At 35.3% G+C, this 17,747-nt stretch overlaps 2 protein-coding genes and 1 long non-coding RNA gene across 5 annotated transcripts; all 3 read left to right on the forward strand.

Moving 5' to 3' along the window:
• The first annotated feature begins 8,966 nt into the window (after positions 1 to 8,966).
• LOC114316835 (L-type lectin-domain containing receptor kinase V.9) lies at positions 8,967 to 11,584 on the forward strand. 2 transcript variants are annotated; one of them, XM_028263513.2, is made up of 2 exons: positions 9,236 to 9,583; positions 9,761 to 11,584. In XM_028263513.2, the coding sequence occupies exons 1-2, from the start codon at positions 9,382 to 9,384 to the stop codon at positions 11,287 to 11,289; spliced, it is 1,731 nt and encodes a 576-aa protein (XP_028119314.1). In that variant the 5' UTR covers positions 9,236 to 9,381; the 3' UTR covers positions 11,290 to 11,584. The 2 variants fall into 2 exon arrangements, with proteins under 2 accessions (XP_082775338.1, XP_028119314.1); XM_082919212.1 differs by having other exon boundaries at positions 8,967 to 11,584.
• Positions 11,585 to 12,653: 1,069 nt separating this feature from the next.
• LOC114316838 (uncharacterized) lies at positions 12,654 to 16,189 on the forward strand. 2 transcript variants are annotated; one of them, XM_028263520.2, is made up of 9 exons: positions 12,654 to 13,210; positions 14,091 to 14,146; positions 14,247 to 14,390; positions 14,956 to 15,029; positions 15,141 to 15,195; positions 15,262 to 15,324; positions 15,416 to 15,543; positions 15,783 to 15,829; positions 15,957 to 16,189. In XM_028263520.2, exons 1-9 carry the CDS (start codon positions 13,165 to 13,167, stop codon positions 15,968 to 15,970), a joined length of 627 nt encoding a protein of 208 aa, XP_028119321.1. In that variant the 5' UTR covers positions 12,654 to 13,164; the 3' UTR covers positions 15,971 to 16,189. The 2 variants fall into 2 exon arrangements, with proteins under 2 accessions (XP_028119321.1, XP_028119320.1); XM_028263519.2 differs by having other exon boundaries at positions 15,783 to 16,074.
• A 634-nt stretch (positions 16,190 to 16,823) lies between these two features.
• On the forward strand, positions 16,824 to 17,638 carry LOC145822366 (uncharacterized). The gene is made up of 2 exons (XR_014363531.1): positions 16,824 to 16,962; positions 17,601 to 17,638. It is a non-coding gene; the product is annotated as an uncharacterized LOC145822366 (long non-coding RNA).
• Positions 17,639 to 17,747: the final 109 nt, after the last annotated feature.

Here is a 17,747-nt window from a genome sequence, read left to right on the forward strand (position 1 = left end):
TCGTTCAGAAATGAAAATATAAGTAAAATCGACTTATAACCTACGATCATGCACTACAAAATTTATGCTAATACACATAACCTCTTTACATTGTTATTATTCATTGAGCCTTGCTCACTCTGTATTTGTGTATGTTTATGCAGGTGATCAGCTCGGAGGACAACCCTAGGTCAGCTCCAGGAACCCTTCTTGTTAAACCTGTTTTGTCAAGTCACCCGAAGGGACCTTTTGTTTTATTTTGTGGAGTCCCATGTGATGGCATGTTTTGCTAGACTTGGATGATTTGTCTTGGTTAAATTATTCATATGTAACCTTAAGGTTGCTACCCTTTGTATATAGACTACCATGTGTGAACTCAATGAGTATGAATGGTGTATGAAAATGTTATGTATTCATGTATGATATGATGTATTAAGATCTTGACATGTAGACACTACTCAATGGATGCTTTATTTTGATATCATATTTGTTTCTGTTCAAGACCCAATATTGAATAAAAATGATGAAAATTTGGTGTTTTGAGGCCTAAATGCAGGCCGGTCATGTCCAAACTTTTAGGGACAGGTTTGGGTTGTGACACTACCAGAGCATCGTTGTGTGGATGCTGCACCATGTCTAGGTCTGCATCAGTAAAGGACACCATTGGTCCTTGGCACTCGTTTGTCCTGGGCCTCTTTTGTTGGAACTGATATACATGCTGTAAGTGCTTCACCCTCTGAGTCTCCCTACGTACCTTGTTCTCATTGACTCTCGAGTGAATCACATTGATCAGCTGAGGTCCATCTGCTTGTTGTGGTTGTGGTGAAGGTGGTTCTACTGGTGCCTAGGGCAGTCTCGCATGTTCTTCTCTCGTTCTGGCCTCATCTACCAGGTCCCTCAAGTGATCCTGTCTAACCAGGTCTTCAAGATGCATCTTCAGGGCTCTGCACCTCTGAGTTAGATGCCCATCTTCATTGTGGTAGGCACAATGCTTCCTAAGGCTTCTCCCCATAAATTTGTCGGGAATCTTCTCCAGCGCTCTATAATATGGCTGGTTCCTGATCCTTTATAGAACTTTATAAATCGGGATCCGAAACACCATAGTGACTTCCTGTGCAGCCCTTAACCCTGTTTCTTACCTATTAAATCCAATATTACCTTGGCCTCACTTCGGCAAGCCGTTTCTCTTTTCTTGCTTCGGTGCCTTTGTTCCTGGCGTATCCTCTTCTACTCTGGCATATTTCTCGATCCTTGCCATGTGCTCCTCCATACTCTTTGGCAAAGTTTTTGCTAGCGACTTCCGAAGCATGCAATCATCCTCTAGGTTGTTCTTGAAAGACATGACTGCCAGCTTCTAGTTACATCCTGGTATTCGGTTGAACACCTCATAATACCTTTTGGCGTAAGCCCTGAGGCTTTCACCCTCGCCAATTTTCAAAGCCATCAGGGAGTCTACCCTTAATGGTTGCAACTTGTTCGTGACAAACCTAGCCACAAAGATCTCGGCCAGGCCTTCCCAACTCTTGACAGTTCTTTTCGGTAACTTGTGAAACCAATCCGACGCGATTTCCCCAAAGGATGAGGGGAACACCTTGCAGAGCAACGGTTCGTTCACGATATACAATGCCATTGAATTCAAATATAACCCGTTGTGGAAGTTTGGATCGGACTTACCGTTATATATCTAGAACCTCAGCATGTGGAACCTTTTTGGGGCCTTAAACTTATCCAACTCTGCTTAGAACTGCGTTCTCAGCTTGACCGGGGATGTTACGTCGGCATTCTGCCGCTTCCTCTAGAGGTAGTCCCTCAAATCCTCTTTAGTCCGATCAGGAGCTCGACTATCAACGGATTTCAGCCTTTTTGGTACACTACTCCCGGTGTCGTTATGAGTCCTCTTGGACTTTTCTTCATTCACCGTGTCAAAACAAAGTTCCTTCCCTTGAACATGCCGATGTTCCTTGACATAAGTTCCTTTGGTGCGAGGCGTCCTCTGAGACTCCCCTTTCATTGACTCTGCTCGCCTGGCATCCCGTGAAAACCGATGTGAGCGTTTCTTTAGCTTGTCATGCTGAGGGACTATTAGGACTACTTTCTGCCCCCCTTTCTAGGCATCGTTCTTAGCCGTTAGAATCAACGTGTCCTTCAATAGAAACGATGGTTGCATGACGTTGTTCTGCATTATGAAGTTGACAACCGATTGTAGGTCTGCCAATTTGTTTATCATTCCCTTCATCTTGCCGTCCCACCTCAGGCATCTATCTTTCCATATTTGGAGGTTGCTTTTGTTGTAGTACTCTGTGGCTCGCCTTTTTCGCGCCCCCTTTCGGAAGGTTTGAAAAGAAAAGCCTCACAATTCAGACTCTCGCGGTTCTGAATCTAATCTCACAACTGCAATGTGAAACTGATAATCACCAAAGAGTCCAAATCCAGCAAATCTTTTAAAAAATTGATTTTAGGATCAAAAAATGCCAAAATTGGACTACTTTACCAGATACAAAGTCGGCACCAAAATAATTTTTGTTTTTAGGGAAATTTAGAAAACCCTAACTCATGCCAAAGGCAACGTGTCCGTCATCACCAAAGTTGCCTCGGCTCGGGAACTTAGGTACGAGAGGGGAATGTCATGAATTGAGCACACTCACTCGCCCGATCAAAGATTGACATCTATTAATCATAATATGATATTTTATAAACATTATGTGCTCTTGTTCCAGTTATTAAACTAGCATTACTATGTGATGCGCATAATCAAGTATGGACTAGTTTGCAAGACTTGGAACAATTCAACTCATGTTTGTTTACGAAAATTGTTTGAATTTGCCATCTCAAGTGGGCTTAAAGATTGCGGATTTGCCACCAAACATAGTGGGCTTAAAACATAATTTGCCCTCAACAAAGTGGGCTTAAAACATACATTTATTGAACTGTTTCAATTCAAATAACAAACCTTCATCCATAGGCATTCAAGCAATTTAGCATTTAAACGCATAGCCTCATGGCAAGCATGCTAATCATGGCAACATTCACACGTATACAAGTATGCTAAAGCGTAAAAACTCACCTAGTACTCTAAGCTAAGAAAATATGAGTTAGAAAATAATGCATGATTCCTAACTATACAAAATGCCTAATGCAATACATGCAACATGCAATTAATAGGCTCGGCTACTAATATGGCATATGGGTCGATTTGAACAACATGCGATTGAGCACGTATTCAAATAAGATATTGAAATGACAATGCAGTTTGAATGATGCGCCGAGCCTCGGTGCATGCAATACAAATGAATGGATGCAAGCATAAGGTATGCTAATTGAAACATGATGCTTATAAACTAACCATTAAAAGCGATTAAATAAAAGGAAGAAAGACGTGGGGTTGGATGACATACACACGTGCACGCACACTTATTACAACATTACGCCCTCGCAAAGGAGGGTTTGAATGAATGAGCTAACTAGCTAGCTACGCTAATTAAGTTAACTAATTATTATGGCACTCGAAACTAATTAACTATTCTAGTTAACTAATTTACAAAAAGAAATCGAATAACTAGTTAAACTAACTAATTAATTACAACACTAAATTAGCTATAACTAACTAATTACAACACATATTTAAGCTAGATATTTAAGCGTTAAATAAGCTTGAAAATGCAAGGGAGGCTCATGCACGTGCTCAGTTTCCACCCAAAAAACCGCTGTTTTGCTACTACAAGCCTTTGTTTGCACGTTTGATCACTGAAAATTCTGCCCACTTCCAGAACACCTCCACTCCACCTTACCAACACACTGTACAAATTTCATTGGTGGTCGACAAGGGGCCAGTCGGCCATTGGTAGCCGACCAGCCCCTGGTGGTGGTCGGTCGGCCACTGGTTGTGACTGTTTGCCACTGCTGTCCTAAATTTCTTTGCTGCAATAAAGGGCAAAATAGAGCAAAACAGTGTGTTTCTCAAGGGTTGTTTGCACACTTTGCCTATCTTTTTCAAGAGGAAATCAAATGAGGGACAAAATTTGGTTTATAAACCATCAATCAAGCAATTTCGTTGCATGATGGCTTGTGAAACCAATTATGCAAGTTCAATAAATGCAAAATAAGACTCAAATGACCATCACCCTACTATGCATGATCAAGGGCAATGGAGACCTAAGAAAATGGCACATTTCATCACTTTTGAGTATGAAATGTCCCATTTTTCTTGTGTTCAAACTAACGTCCGATTCGAACATATGCAATGCAATACAAAAAATGTTCATCTTGCCTCTTTTACTTGCCAATTTTGTTTACTCATTTTAATTACCAAATCATTCCTTAATCCATTAAGTCTATTGGTGAGTGTCCTCTAATGGAAAGAGGGCTCATACCACAAGTTGTTTTGGGCATGAAAGAGGCATTAGACTGTTGGTAATGAACCCCCCAAGGGATTAAACCATTGGGTGTAGCACCTCTATTTCACACTTGGGCAAACAAGTGGTTTGGAACTACTTTCAAAGCAAAACAAAAAAGTGAAGAATTGAGGGAGATTGCAGAGATTGTAGTGCTGAAATTAGGTGAGGAAAAGCACTAAAACAAGCAATCAACTCAAACCAATGACGGTTAAAGCCTAAAAACACCAAGCTAGTGAAGGAACTTACACTACAACCATGCCATACAAGGCTCAAATGAAACAAATAGCCAAAAACAAAGGCAAAACAACCCTAAATATAGCCTAAAACATGCTGGACTTGAGCCACAAAAAGCTAATACATGGGGCTAACTAGGCATGCAAACAAGACACAAGGAGGGGAGGCTAGCACCTCCAATTTTGGGCTTCAAAATAAGATTTTTGCCACTGAAAAACCTCTAAAATTCAGTGGTTAAAAGGCCCAAAAAAGTTGGTTTGAAAGTGATGAATAAAAGCACAAATGTGTTAAGAACTAAGATACAAGAAGGGTGGACTATCCCTTAACTAAAAATAGCCCCAAACCAACACTTTTAAGCCAAAAAAATAGAACTTTTTTAGTTCAAAACCAGCTTCAAAACAATTGAAAAGGATGGCAAAACAAGTATACAAAATAAGTATAAACAAGGCAAGTGTTATACCTTTGAAGCAAAGCACAAGTTGGCCAACAATCCAAGCCAAAAATCACCTTCTAGAGCTCAAAGAAAGTCCCAAGTTACCTCAGCCCAAAGACTAACAACTTTGGTTAAGGTAGTTTATGTAATAGTGTAGAGAAAACAAGCTACGAAGCACAAAATTGTAAGAGAGAGAGAGAGAGAGATATATATAATTTTGGTCCAAATTTTCTTACCCTCAAAAATGGGAGAAGAACCCCCCTATATATAGAAAAACATGCCTTGAGCTTAGAAACATCCTACCATACATGTGTAGGAAAATGCAGCTCAATGTGCTAACAGCTAGCACAGTTGTTAACAAATATCTGGAAAAGCACACTGGTAGCCGTCGGCCACCACTGGTGGCCAACTGGCCACACCAATGGCTGACAAGCACAATCCATGGCCGACAGCCTATGGTGGTGGCCGACAGGTCACCAAGAGGTTCCAGACACAAAAACAACAAGAATTGGTTCAAAACAAGCAAAAAAAAGACAAGGTATAGAGGATCAAAGACAGGGCATTCCACCGAGGACTTCAGGCACTCAAAACGAACACAAATAAACACAATCATCGAGTGTACAAGCGATGACATCCAAGTCTTGAGGATGGTAAAAATTGGGGTGTCTATATACTCGCCTTGACCTGCTTTCTTCGGTGCGTCTCCCTCTTGGCCGACGTCCTTTTTCCTGGGATCCTGATCTCGAGGTCCTTCATTACAGTTCTCCTCCTCCACATTAGGATTGGCGTGTTTGCCACTCTCACTAGGGATGTCGTCCCCGACCTTTTCTTTCTGCCCGTTGTTGGCCATCTATTCTCCTTACGTTCACACAGACGTCGCCAAATTGTGGGTGTTGATTTTTGACCACACACCCAAATGGGAAACTCAGCTAAAGAGCACCGGCAGAATAGATTAAGTCCTAACAACCTGTCACAAAAAGATAAGAATACCGCGGTGATTTGTCCACCCGAGGACACTACGACAATCAAGTTAGCAATCAATATCTCTCATAGATAACGAATAGTGCTTAACTCACTAGAAAAAACATAAAAAGCATACCTTAGACCCACGGGGATGTCTTGCTTTTATAATAATCAGTGTCTAACTTCCCCTAAAAGTCTTACTTCATGGGACTCTAGCACATAATGCTTATCTTGGACTCTTAACTAGATAGGGATTAACTCCCCCAAAGCTTTATCCCCATCCAGTCTAAAGCCCTCTTTCATCTTGGACTCCTGTCCCTTATCCATTTGCCTCGGACTCCGATATCTTCGCAAATAACCTCGGTCTGGCTAAGATCAACTCGGCAAGTGACCACGCCACGTGGCACCTCGGCTGACACTTCATCGTCACTTTGACCACGTGCTGTCATTCAAAAAATATGCCCCCACAGCGGCCACGAAACCTCCAATCCGCCATCTGTTTGCCAAATTGGCAAATTGGAGAAAATCAATCCACATTCGTCCGCCAATCCGGCGAATGTGGATTGAGTGGATTGATGAATTGGCGGATGGATGCGAATCGGTTTGGCGATTTAAAATTTTATAAATTTTCAACATAATTCAATTTGTGCACTACCTCAAAAAAAAGAAAAAAGATATCATAGTCAATAACTTAAAAAAGTAATACAATCACTGCATGCTTCATCCAAAGAAAGAAAGTTTGAAATTTTAAAATATTACAATCACTGCATGTCTCGTTCACATATTAAAATCACAGCATGCCTCATCCACAGAAAGTATTACAATCTGCTATTCTTAAAATATAAAAATAATTCAAACCACCAAAACCATGAATATAGCAATAGTAGAGATTGTATGTCTCTGCATTGTTACATTTATATCTGTTTTTGAAAACAAAAACCAACCAACATATATCATCTTTTTTATTTATTATTTTTAGAGTTAGATTTAAAAACTAAAAAATATAGATAAACAATACATTTATTTTTTTCAATTCAAAAAATATATTCAAGTTGAAAACTCTTTTTCAACAGAATATATTCAACAGAATATTTAAATTTTTTTTCAATTGAAAATATAAACAGAATATCTAAATAAATTGAAAACACAAAGTCTTACAAGTTACTAGGGATGTCCGTAGTTTGGCGGCTCGGTTGCTGTTAAAGGAACCTCAAATCCGTCATTTATCCAAAATTAGGCAGATTGAAAATAATCAATCCGCAACCGTTCGCTCGTCATCATGCATCCGTCCAAAATGCGGCAAATCAGTTCGGTTCGATCGATTTGGACAGATCGGTATATCCGTTGCTCACCTCTACAAATAAGGACAATTGAAGATACCATTATTCAATTTCAAGAGCAAAGTCGTCAATTTGATAAAATATAAACTAATTTGACAAAAAATAAATGTCAAAAAAATATTTTCAAATTTTTAAAAATTATTTCCACCTACCAAAAATAAAATTATATAAAATTAATAAATCTTTTACACATTTATTTTGTTATTTATTTTTTATCAAATTATTTTTTATTATGTGTTTGGAGGATGATCATGTAAAAGTGGTTGTTTTTGTTGATATTTTTCGATGATTATCACGTAATAGATGGTTGTATTTATTTTTAACAAATATTTTTAGATGATTATTATGTAATAGATGGTTATTAGGCTTTTAATGTGTAATCAATGTATTTAATATATGAAATATTTTTAATTTTTGATTTTTTGATTTAATGGATTGGTTTAATAATGATATCAAAATTGTCGCCATATTTGACTTTTGAGAAAATAAAAATTGATTTAATGAAAATAAAAACAATCACCCATTGCATTATCATCATTCAAACACATACTAAAAATTAATTTGATAAAAAATATATAAATATGTAAAAGATTTATCAATTTTGCATCATTTTATCTTTGGTGGGTAGAGATAATTTTTAAAAATTAAAAAATATTTTTTTAGCATTTATTTTTGTTAAATTAGTTTATATTTTATCAAATTGACGACTTTATCCTTAAAATTGAGCAATAATATCTTTAATTATCCTTATTTGAAACAAGATTTAAAATTCAAAATCAAATATGTCACAATTAAAAAGTTAAGAACTAAAATGACACAAATTCTAAACTGTAAGAACCATTAGTATAATTCTCATTTTCTCTTTTAGCTGTATTGCCTATTGCAATCTATTTTTGGTACAAAGGGAAAGGAAGAAAGCTAGACAAACCATTCAAAAGAAACCCCCCTTGCATTTGCAAGACTGAGTGCTTATTTGGTTTCATTTTTCAGGGTTGACTTTTTAAAAAATTAAATTTTTTTGCTTTTTGTATTTTTTTATTTTCACTAAAATTTTCTAATATTCTAAGAATTTTGTTTTGTAATTTTTAGATACATCTAACATAAATATATTTAAAAAGTATAATATTTGTGAAAAAAATCTTTACAAAATTCACTAAATACCAAAAATATAAATAAAAAAATACTAAAATTCAATACATTTTTTGTGTTCTTGTATATTTATTGATTTTTTAAAATATTTTTTTACAAATATTTTACTTTTTAAATACATCTAAGTGAGGTGCATCTAAAAAAGTTCTAAAAAAAAAATTACTTCCAATTTTAAAAATATTCATTAAAAATAAAAAAAATTACGAAAAATAAAAAATTAAAACCAAACACAGTGATTAGCTCTCTAAGGGGAACGTCAAGGTGATTCAAAATCACATGGTCTTCAAATCTAAACACATCCACACGTTTACAATTTATTTTAATTTTGTTTTTAAGCTAAGAAATACGTATAAGTCATATATCAAACAGTCAATCTGACAATTCCTCAATACTACAAGCGTGTGATTTGACTAATGCTTGGTATGGGATACACTAAATAATACAAAAAGTTAAAAAGTTACTATCATATTTAAGTCACATCATCTCATTTAAATTATATCACCTCTCTAACATATCACATCAAACTCAACTCAAATCGACCCATATAAGCCAATAAGTCAAAAAGTACACTTTTTTAAAACATCCCAAACCAACCCTAAATAACCACAATGAACCTTGGGAGCAAGTTTCTTTGGATTGACAATTCAAGCAAAAGCTTATTAGGTGAGTCCAAATTGTCTGCTACCTAGCTAAATTGAATTCTTCAACTATCTTACTTTCATCTAATTTAGACATTTTCTATCATACTGAAGAACATCAATGGTTTCTATAACTTTTTGATTCATTTGACGCATTTTTACTACAAAAAGAAACTATGCTTCCGTATTAGATCAAATCTTGGCTGATCAAAAAAATAAAAATAAAACAAAGGTCAAATTAATATTCAGTCATGTTCTTGAAGGCTTATCTGTTGCTCTTTCTCCTAATGAGAGTGGCCGCCTCTGATAATAACAATGGTTATGGTTTCACCTTCAACGGAAACTTTAAACTAGGCGTTGGCGAAACAGACGTTACACCAGACAGTCTAGTCAACGTTTGCAACACAACTGCTTTCTACTCTTCTCCGCTTGGCTTCAAAAATCCATCAACCGGTAAAGCTCTCTCTTTTTCTACTACCTTTGTGTTTTCCATTCTCCCTGAAAAAAATCCATACAATTATCAAAGCCATGGAATTTCCTTTTTGATTGCACCATCAAACAATATACCTGGATCATCAACTCCTCCTGCCCATATAATTGCTGTCGAACTATACATGTTTAATTCTGTAGGCGTAGATGTTGTCAACATCAACAGATCCACACCTGCAGGTTATTTTGAGAATGAAAATGGGGAATTCAAGAAGCTCACTATAGCAAGCGGCGAACCAATACAGGCTTGGGTAGACTATGATAGTGTTAGGAAAAAACTTAATGTCTCTTTAGCTCCTATAAACACAAACCAACCCAATCTCCCACTTTTGTCTATAGACATCGATATATCATCAATCGTCTCAGATCAAATGTATGTGGGGTTTTATTCGACCTCACAGTCTAGTAATATTCTAGGCTGGAGTTTTCAACTCAGTGGAAAAGCACAACTTGATCTCTCTAATCTAGATTATTTTTCGAAAGGAAAACATACCAAAAAGAAGAAAATAATTGTCATATCAACTGTGTCTGCAGTGGCGGTTGTTTCTGTATTACTAATATTCTTAGTCATCTTTTTATGGGTGAAAAGGAAAGCCAAGTTTAGTGAAATACTTGAAGATTGGGAAGTTCAGTATAGAGCTCACAGGTTTTCCTACAAGGACTTATTCAAAGCTACCAAAGGCTTCAGAGAAAATGAGCTTCTTGGAAGAGGAGGCTTTGGTCAAGTGTATGGAGGTGTGTTACCGAATTCAAATACCCAAGTCGCAGTGAAAAGAATATCTCAAAAATCAAAACAGGGAATGAGGGAATTCATAGCAGAGATTGCTACGATTGGCAGTTTACGACATCCCAATTTGGTGAGACTCCTTGGATATTGTCGACGAAAGGGTGAGCTCTTTTTGGTCTATGATTTCATGCCTAATGCAAGTCTTGACAAATTCCTCTTCTGCAAGTCGGAAAAAGACACTCTTAATTGGAGTCAGAGATTCAAAATCATTGGCGACGTGGCTTCAGGACTCACCTACTTACACGAGGAGTGGGTGGCAGTAGTTGTTCATAGAGATATCAAGGCAAGCAATGTACTATTGGATGGGAAATTAAATGGTAAATTAGGCGATTTTGGGCTAGCAAGATGTTACAAACATCATGGTAACGGTCCTCAAACTACAAACATTGCAGGTACGTTAGGCTACATTGCGCCAGAGCTAGCAAGATATGGTAAGCCAACTACAGGCACCGATGTTTTTGCATTCGGAGCATTTTGCTTGGAGGTTGCTTGTGGTAGGAAGCCAGTGGAACGACGAGCAGAGCCTGGAGAGGTGATTTTGGTGGATTGGGTTCTAGAATGTTCAAAGAAAGGCGAAATCTTGAAGGCAGCGGATCCCAAATTAAAGAACAAATTTGAAGCAGGGGAGATGGAACTAGTGTTGAAGCTTGGACTGCTTTGTTCACACCCTGTGGCAGAATTTAGGCCAAAGATGTCTCAAGTTTTGAAATACTTGAAGGGCTATGACTCACTCCCTGAAGATTCGGATACCCTTTGGACACAAGAACATTGGGTGGAAATCAACGATTCTAACATGTCACTGTCCCATCATTTAACTTCTCAGTTACAAGATTCAGTGGCCTCGTTGACAATTACCGAATTGTTCACCTCTAAAGGCCGCTGATATGTTACTTGGAACACATATCATTTTGACACGAGCGTTTGTACCTTATTTTAAATAATTTTTTTTTTTTTTTTTTTTTTCACAAAATCTTTGTATAATGATTGAGGTTAGTTTGTTAGTCAAAATCTTTACACTTTACTAGGAGATGAGAGGTTAAAATATTCTATTTATTTATGGGTTGTTTTTTTCGTGTATTTATTAAGATTTTTTTCTTTTACTTAGAGAATTTTTTTTTTTATTAGTCGTATCTTGTATTGATCTTGATTATAAATACAATTCATTAGCTTTAGTGTAACACGATTCATTAATTTTTAAAAAAAATTCCTACAATTTGTCACTTAAATGTTTAATTTTACTAAAATCTTTTTTATAAATCTTATATTATTTATGAGAATATCTTGTCTCCCGTCCACTCGACTATACTATATGAGCACATGAAGTTCACCATAGGATCTGTTTTGATGATTCAAATAATTTACTTTTTAAATTTTAACACATAGATCATTATTTTATATTATTTAGGGAAATTTTTTTTAAAGTCCCTAATATGAAGATTTTTTAAAATAAATGATATACAATAATTTCATAATAATTGGAGTCCCTCAACATTTTCATAAAAAAAATCAACTCAGAGAAATTTCTGTCCGACTCAGAGAAATTTTGACCCAATACAAAGAAATTTATTTGATTTCACAGAGAAATTTTAAAATTTCTCTGATATAATCATAGAAAAATTAAATCGAGAGATCTTAACTAATAAATAAAAATATCTTAGACATCTCCTACTAGGCTACTACACAAAGTTAGTGAGGGATGTTTTACTAATTTTCCTTCTTATTTATGATAAGTTGTTCTCATTATTTATATCTCCTCTCTTATTTCTTTCTTGCCTACTATTTAATTCTCCTCTTTTTTTTTTTTCTTCTCTCTTTTTCTTTTTCTTTTTCTTTTTTTGGTTGGCGTGTGGGGGGGGGGGTGGGACAATTTTATAATTCTCATTTTTTTTTCTCCTCCTATGGTATGAATAATGAGGGGGGAGGAAAATTTTATAATTCTCATTTTTTTCTCCTCCTATGATATAAAGAATGATTTTACTTCGAAACAAAAATGATTGAGTGTGGTCAAATGGATGAACCACTTATTTTAGATTGTGATTCAATGAAAACAACTTCAATAATTTTTTAAGATTCTACTTAGTTTAAAGTTCTAGGAAGAGATTTGACCCAAAAAAAAAAAAAAAAAAAAAAAAAAAAAAAAAAACAGAGAAAATATTATTAAAATATATTCATATTTCATTCATTTCACCATTATTTTATTTTTTTTCTAAATCTCTCTCTAAATCAATGAATCAAATACAGTCTAATATATATATAATTATCTTGATAATTTATATTTATTAATAAGATTGAATATTTATTATACAATTAAAAATTTAAAGAAATAAAATATAAATTTTAAAATCACGAAAAGCAATATGAATTTTAGCAAACCTCATGAATATATGTTATTGTTTGGGAAGGGCTAAAGTAGTTATTTTAGTCACAAAAAATAAAATATCACATTTAATCTATAACTATTACATTATTTTTTCACAAAAAAAAATCAAAAAATTCAAAAAGACCTTCGTAAGACAAATTTTTTAATCCAAACTAAAATAATTAAAAAAATCAAAACACTAAAAAGACAATCCAAATCCGAACGGAGGCTTATCCTAAAATTAACATTCAATCGGTTCGAAACAGAACCCCGGATAGCAAAAAAAGGGGCTTTTTATAATGAACCGGTTTTCCTGGCTGGTTCAACCTATCATCGACTGGTTGTGATTGATTGATTGTTCTCTTCGTCGAGAAGTCGGTGTTTGTTTGATCAGAAAAAATGCCAGTGAGAGTGGTGGAGAGTTCTGCACCCTCTCAAGTTTCAGGTATTGAAATCAGATTACAATTTCATTCATTCATTATTTGATTCTTTGCTCCTTATATTTTGATTTGATATCCCTGAAATTGAATGTAATTTAGTTGCACATGTTTTGTAACACTGAGGTTTGAGTGCTGTGTTGAGATTTAGTTTCATTTTTAGATCTGGGTTTCAGGAATTATTTATGGAAATTTCTTCCTCTGCTTTGAAGGTCTGTTTGGTTGGTGAGAAATTAGAGGAAAAGAAAAGAGAAAGAAATTGAATAACCTTGAATTTTTTTTTTTTTTTGGTATACGAATTATTTGACCCAACAAGCTAAAATGGAATCAAATTTTGTTTTCAGAAGAATAAAAATGAGTCTTGAATTAATAGAGACAAATTTGTTGTTTGAGGAAGTAATGAAAGTGTGTCCTCATCCCCAAATCCTCCTTGAGCTACCAAGCTGCTCTTATGGGTTAGGGCTTTCAGAAAGGTTTTATCTTTTGTTCCATTTTTTTTTTTTTTATTCTTCTTGGGAGGTTTCCTCATCTTTGTTTCATTTGATGATTTAATTATGCATCTTTACTACTTCATGGTGTTTGTGGTAACTCATTGTCCGTTTTAAGGAGGTAAATAGAGAAAATTTATCGAAAAGCGTTGAAGAAAATAGACATGGAAATTAAGAGTGGTTTCACTTAGAACTTGATGCGTTCACATGCATGCAAAAGTGTTAGATATGCTTGTGTATTATATTGAAATGAATCCATATTGTGTATTATATTGAGTTCTGATTAAATTTCATGGTTTTAGAGGGATTTATCTGCAATTTTTTGGTTTGTCTTTGTGTTGGAAACTTCAAGTTATTTGTTTATGTAATCTTAATATATCCATTATTTCTCACTGTGAAGGTGCAAATCCTAGCCACACTTCACCCTCTGCTTGTACACTTCTAAGTGTTGGACAGGTGAATTCCCACTTCTTTTCTTTTTATTTTCATTTGTTTGCAGTTCTTGACATTATTGTCTATACTTCAATCTTTTAACACATGTTTTAATGTTTTACAGGCATTTTCTGGAACTCAGAATGTTTCTAGTCTACAAAAGGACGAAGCATGGAGAGTTAATGTACGAATCCAAGGTTGTGACCTTGAACATGGTTATCTTTGTGGCACCATGGAAGCTCTTAACGTTCCTATGGCAGACACACCAGTAAGCGGCTTCTATTATTAAGATAACGATTAGGCTCCTCTTCATATTTTATGGCCCATCATTGAATGTTCTGCCAACCATGTGCTTGAGCACAAAATCCTCTCTGGCATTGTTATGTTTCCTACTTATTTGCATGTTCTTTGAGGATTTTTGTTCTGATCACTACAATATTCTGACATACTCTTCTGACTTAGAGAGTTCATGTAATGTAATATGTCTCAAGTAATGTGATCATAAGTAAAATAATTGTTTGTGCTCAAGGAGGTCGTATGACCATTTACCAAGATAATGATTCTTTTACCACACCTAATTTTCCTGGTAGAAAAGAATCTTTTCTTTTCCAACATGTAAAAGAGCAATGCTATACATACCATATTTGGTTTACCGTCCCAAGCATGTTGTGTCCTACATTTTTTGAAATTCAGCGAGTCTCTGTTGTGTAATCTATGCTACTTAGCTGCTATTGTAGTAAATAGCAATACATCAATCTAGTCAATTTTTCACTATTCCTTCATGAACTTTCTTGATTGCTTCATTTCCTTTGTTCTTTATGTGGGTATCTCAGGTGGTAACCTTTTGGGAAGGGGAAATTGTTGATACCAAGAATTATACGTTCTTCACTGGCAAATGGGAAGCAACGTTTGTTCTCTCTCACTCTCTCTCTCTCTCTCTCTCTCTCTTATTCTTTAATACATTCTTATAGATTGGGAAAAGCTTTTCCCTCATAATCATTCTTTAAATTGTTAACAGATCAGAAGTTGACATAAGGCATTGGACCAAGTTCCCATCTTTCTCTCCCCTTCTGGTTAGTAATCAATACTTCTTCAAATTCAGATTTTACGCTTTGCTGATTGACTCTGCTTTTTTTCAGGGCCAAGTGGAAGTTGATGGTGGCAAATCTCTGGACCTGAGTAACTATCCTTACATATTCATGGTAACCCATTTTTCAATGCCATTGGTTCATTAAAAATTTTTTTTACTAGGTTAAGTAATGATATGCCATTACCTTTGACTTTACTCTGCAGAGATGGAAAGAGCAATACTTTGTGAATGTCGGAACTGACTGTGGGTTAACTATAGCTGGCTTTTACTATGTTTGCTTCTCTTGTAGTGATGGCTCCATCAATGGCTTTTATTATGATCCTAATAGCAGGTATGCTGCCTCCTTATTCACAATTCCTGAGCAGAGTGTTTCACAATCCACATTGCGACTCCCCTTTAATTCTTGAAAATATAAAATTGTTATGATAACAATTTTGTTTCCTTTTTCAATTGAACTGTATGCATGTTCATGAACCAAACATGTTACGCCTTGTACTTTATGCATTTTAGTTTCTGTTCTCTTAAACCTATTCAAGTGATTGATGAAGGCGTGTTCAACTTTGTCTGCAGCCCATTTCAGAAACTCGAGCTGAAATCAACTCATGAAGGAAGATCAGGTTTCAGTTTTTCTTCATATGAGTTGCAATAAATGGAAATAGCCAGTTTTTTTCCAGCACTGGTACTATAGATAAAATATGAGCATTTCATTGAGTCACATAAAGTTTGTGAAAGTTGATGTTGCAGTTGCTGATGCATAAAGTTTGACAAGGTGAGGTCTGTTACATGTTGGGGGAGCACATGGAGAATCCAAACATTGTGAACTACAAAATTTACAATGGAAGAGTTGATGTTATGTGCGCCATTTTTTTAGTTTTTAATTTTTATTGTTATGTGCTTCCATCTATGTTGGAAAGATTATTATGTATCCCCCATTGTTTAAACGTAACAATAAAGCTCTAGCAAAAATTGTTACTCTCTGTCTCTCTCTCTCTCTCTCTCTCTCTCTCTCTCTCTCAACATATCATTCATTTTCCGGAAACCAAAAAATTCAGTGCCTTTTTTGATAAAAACACAAATAGAGATGTGTGTGTGAAGCTTATATTGAATGAAAACGAAAACAATGAACAAACATATATGTATATATATATATTTTGCAGATTGATGTGAGATACAATAATAATACAATAATAAAGTTTTAATATTTGAAATGCATCACTTGAAATGAAATGATAAGAACAATTCAACTGTTAAATCAATTTTTAAATTAATTTTGTAAAAAATATTTGTTAGTATAGCATTCTCTAATGAAAAACAAAAACCCCATAAAGAAAGACACATGTCTTGTACCCAATAAAAAAGAGGAGAGAGAGAGACATGTCACCAGGTAGGTCCAAATTTGTTTTTACCTGATAAGGCGCAATCCCATTGAAATTGAACCTAGCAAACTATATTGATTGTAATTTAACACCCCAGGAACCAACACCTACTATCTCTCCACCAGGATGGGACCCAGAGGACTAATACTCAAACTCAAGTGGAAGGGTAGTAGATAAGGTTAGCTAGGGAGAAAGAAAGCAATGGCTACTGTAGCAGGAACCAAAAAAGAACAATGGCAACTCTGCCATCCATTTCATCCTCTTTCCTCCCATCAACAGCTCTAACAATCCATCCTCAGTACCAACAACAATTCTCTCTCTTTTTCAGTCCTAATCAAAGCATCAAAACCTCCCCAAATCGCATGGCTTTCAAGGTTCAGTTCTTGTTTTTGCCTGATACATTAGATATATGTATGGCTTTGTGAGTTTCTGCATCAAAATTCATTAAATCCAATTTTTTTATTTTTTTTTTATTTTTTTGGAATTTTAGGTAGAATTGCCAAAAGTAGAACCAAAGTTCAAAGCACCTTTTCTTGGGTTCACAAGGACTGCAGAGACATGGAAGTCTAGAGCTTGTATGATTGGCCTCATTGGGACTTTGATTGTGGAACTGGAAATACTACTTTCACTTCCCTTCTTTCAATATAAAAGGATCAGAATTCTCTGTCATTATTTCTCTGCAATGACCTTATTGCGATAATCTTGTAGTCAAAGTTTAATGTTAAAACAAACAACACTGTTTTACCGTGAGTAGTTTAAAATAAGAAGACAGTATTTTCATATAATCTTACAATAATTTTAAACTTAGGCCATAGAATTATTTCTGATATAGTAAAAACCACAACAAGATTGTTGCAGAAAAGAATTGACAGAGGAGGCTCTTAGTTTTTATGGTTCTCTCTTTGAAGGGTTCTATCCAAAAATGTGACAAAACTATGAGAGGGGTTGTGTGTTCTTTCAAGTGTGGTGTTCTTTTATATTTGTCAAGGTCTCTGTTTTTTTTTTTTTCCAGATAATAAACAAGGGAATACTTCAAGTGATTGGGGTGGATATTGGGAAAGGTCTTGATCTCCCTCTATAGTAAGTATTCAAGCCGAGAGAATAAGAAATCTATACATCACAGCAGGGGTTTCAATTTGCATCAAGCTATCACTTGCCT

The sequence above is a fragment of the Camellia sinensis genome, chromosome 3, assembly GCF_055761805.1.
Source record: "Camellia sinensis isolate YWXY chromosome 3, ASM5576180v1, whole genome shotgun sequence".
In the NCBI taxonomy this organism is placed as follows: Eukaryota; Viridiplantae; Streptophyta; class Magnoliopsida; order Ericales; family Theaceae; genus Camellia; species Camellia sinensis.

Excerpts from the sequence above, each read along its gene's own strand:
- LOC114316838 (XM_028263519.2), top strand. The coding sequence starts at position 13,165 with ATGCCAGTGAGAGTGGTGGAGAGTTCTGCACCCTCTCAAGTTTCAG. Across the intron at positions 14,147-14,246 it reads CACTTCTAAGTGTTGGACAG|GCATTTTCTGGAACTCAGAA; the intron begins GTGAATTCCCAC and ends AATGTTTTACAG. Across the intron at positions 15,030-15,140 it reads ACTGGCAAATGGGAAGCAAC|ATCAGAAGTTGACATAAGGC; the intron begins GTTTGTTCTCTC and ends AATTGTTAACAG.
- LOC114316835 (XM_082919212.1), top strand. The coding sequence starts at position 9,382 with ATGTTCTTGAAGGCTTATCTGTTGCTCTTTCTCCTAATGAGAGTGGCC.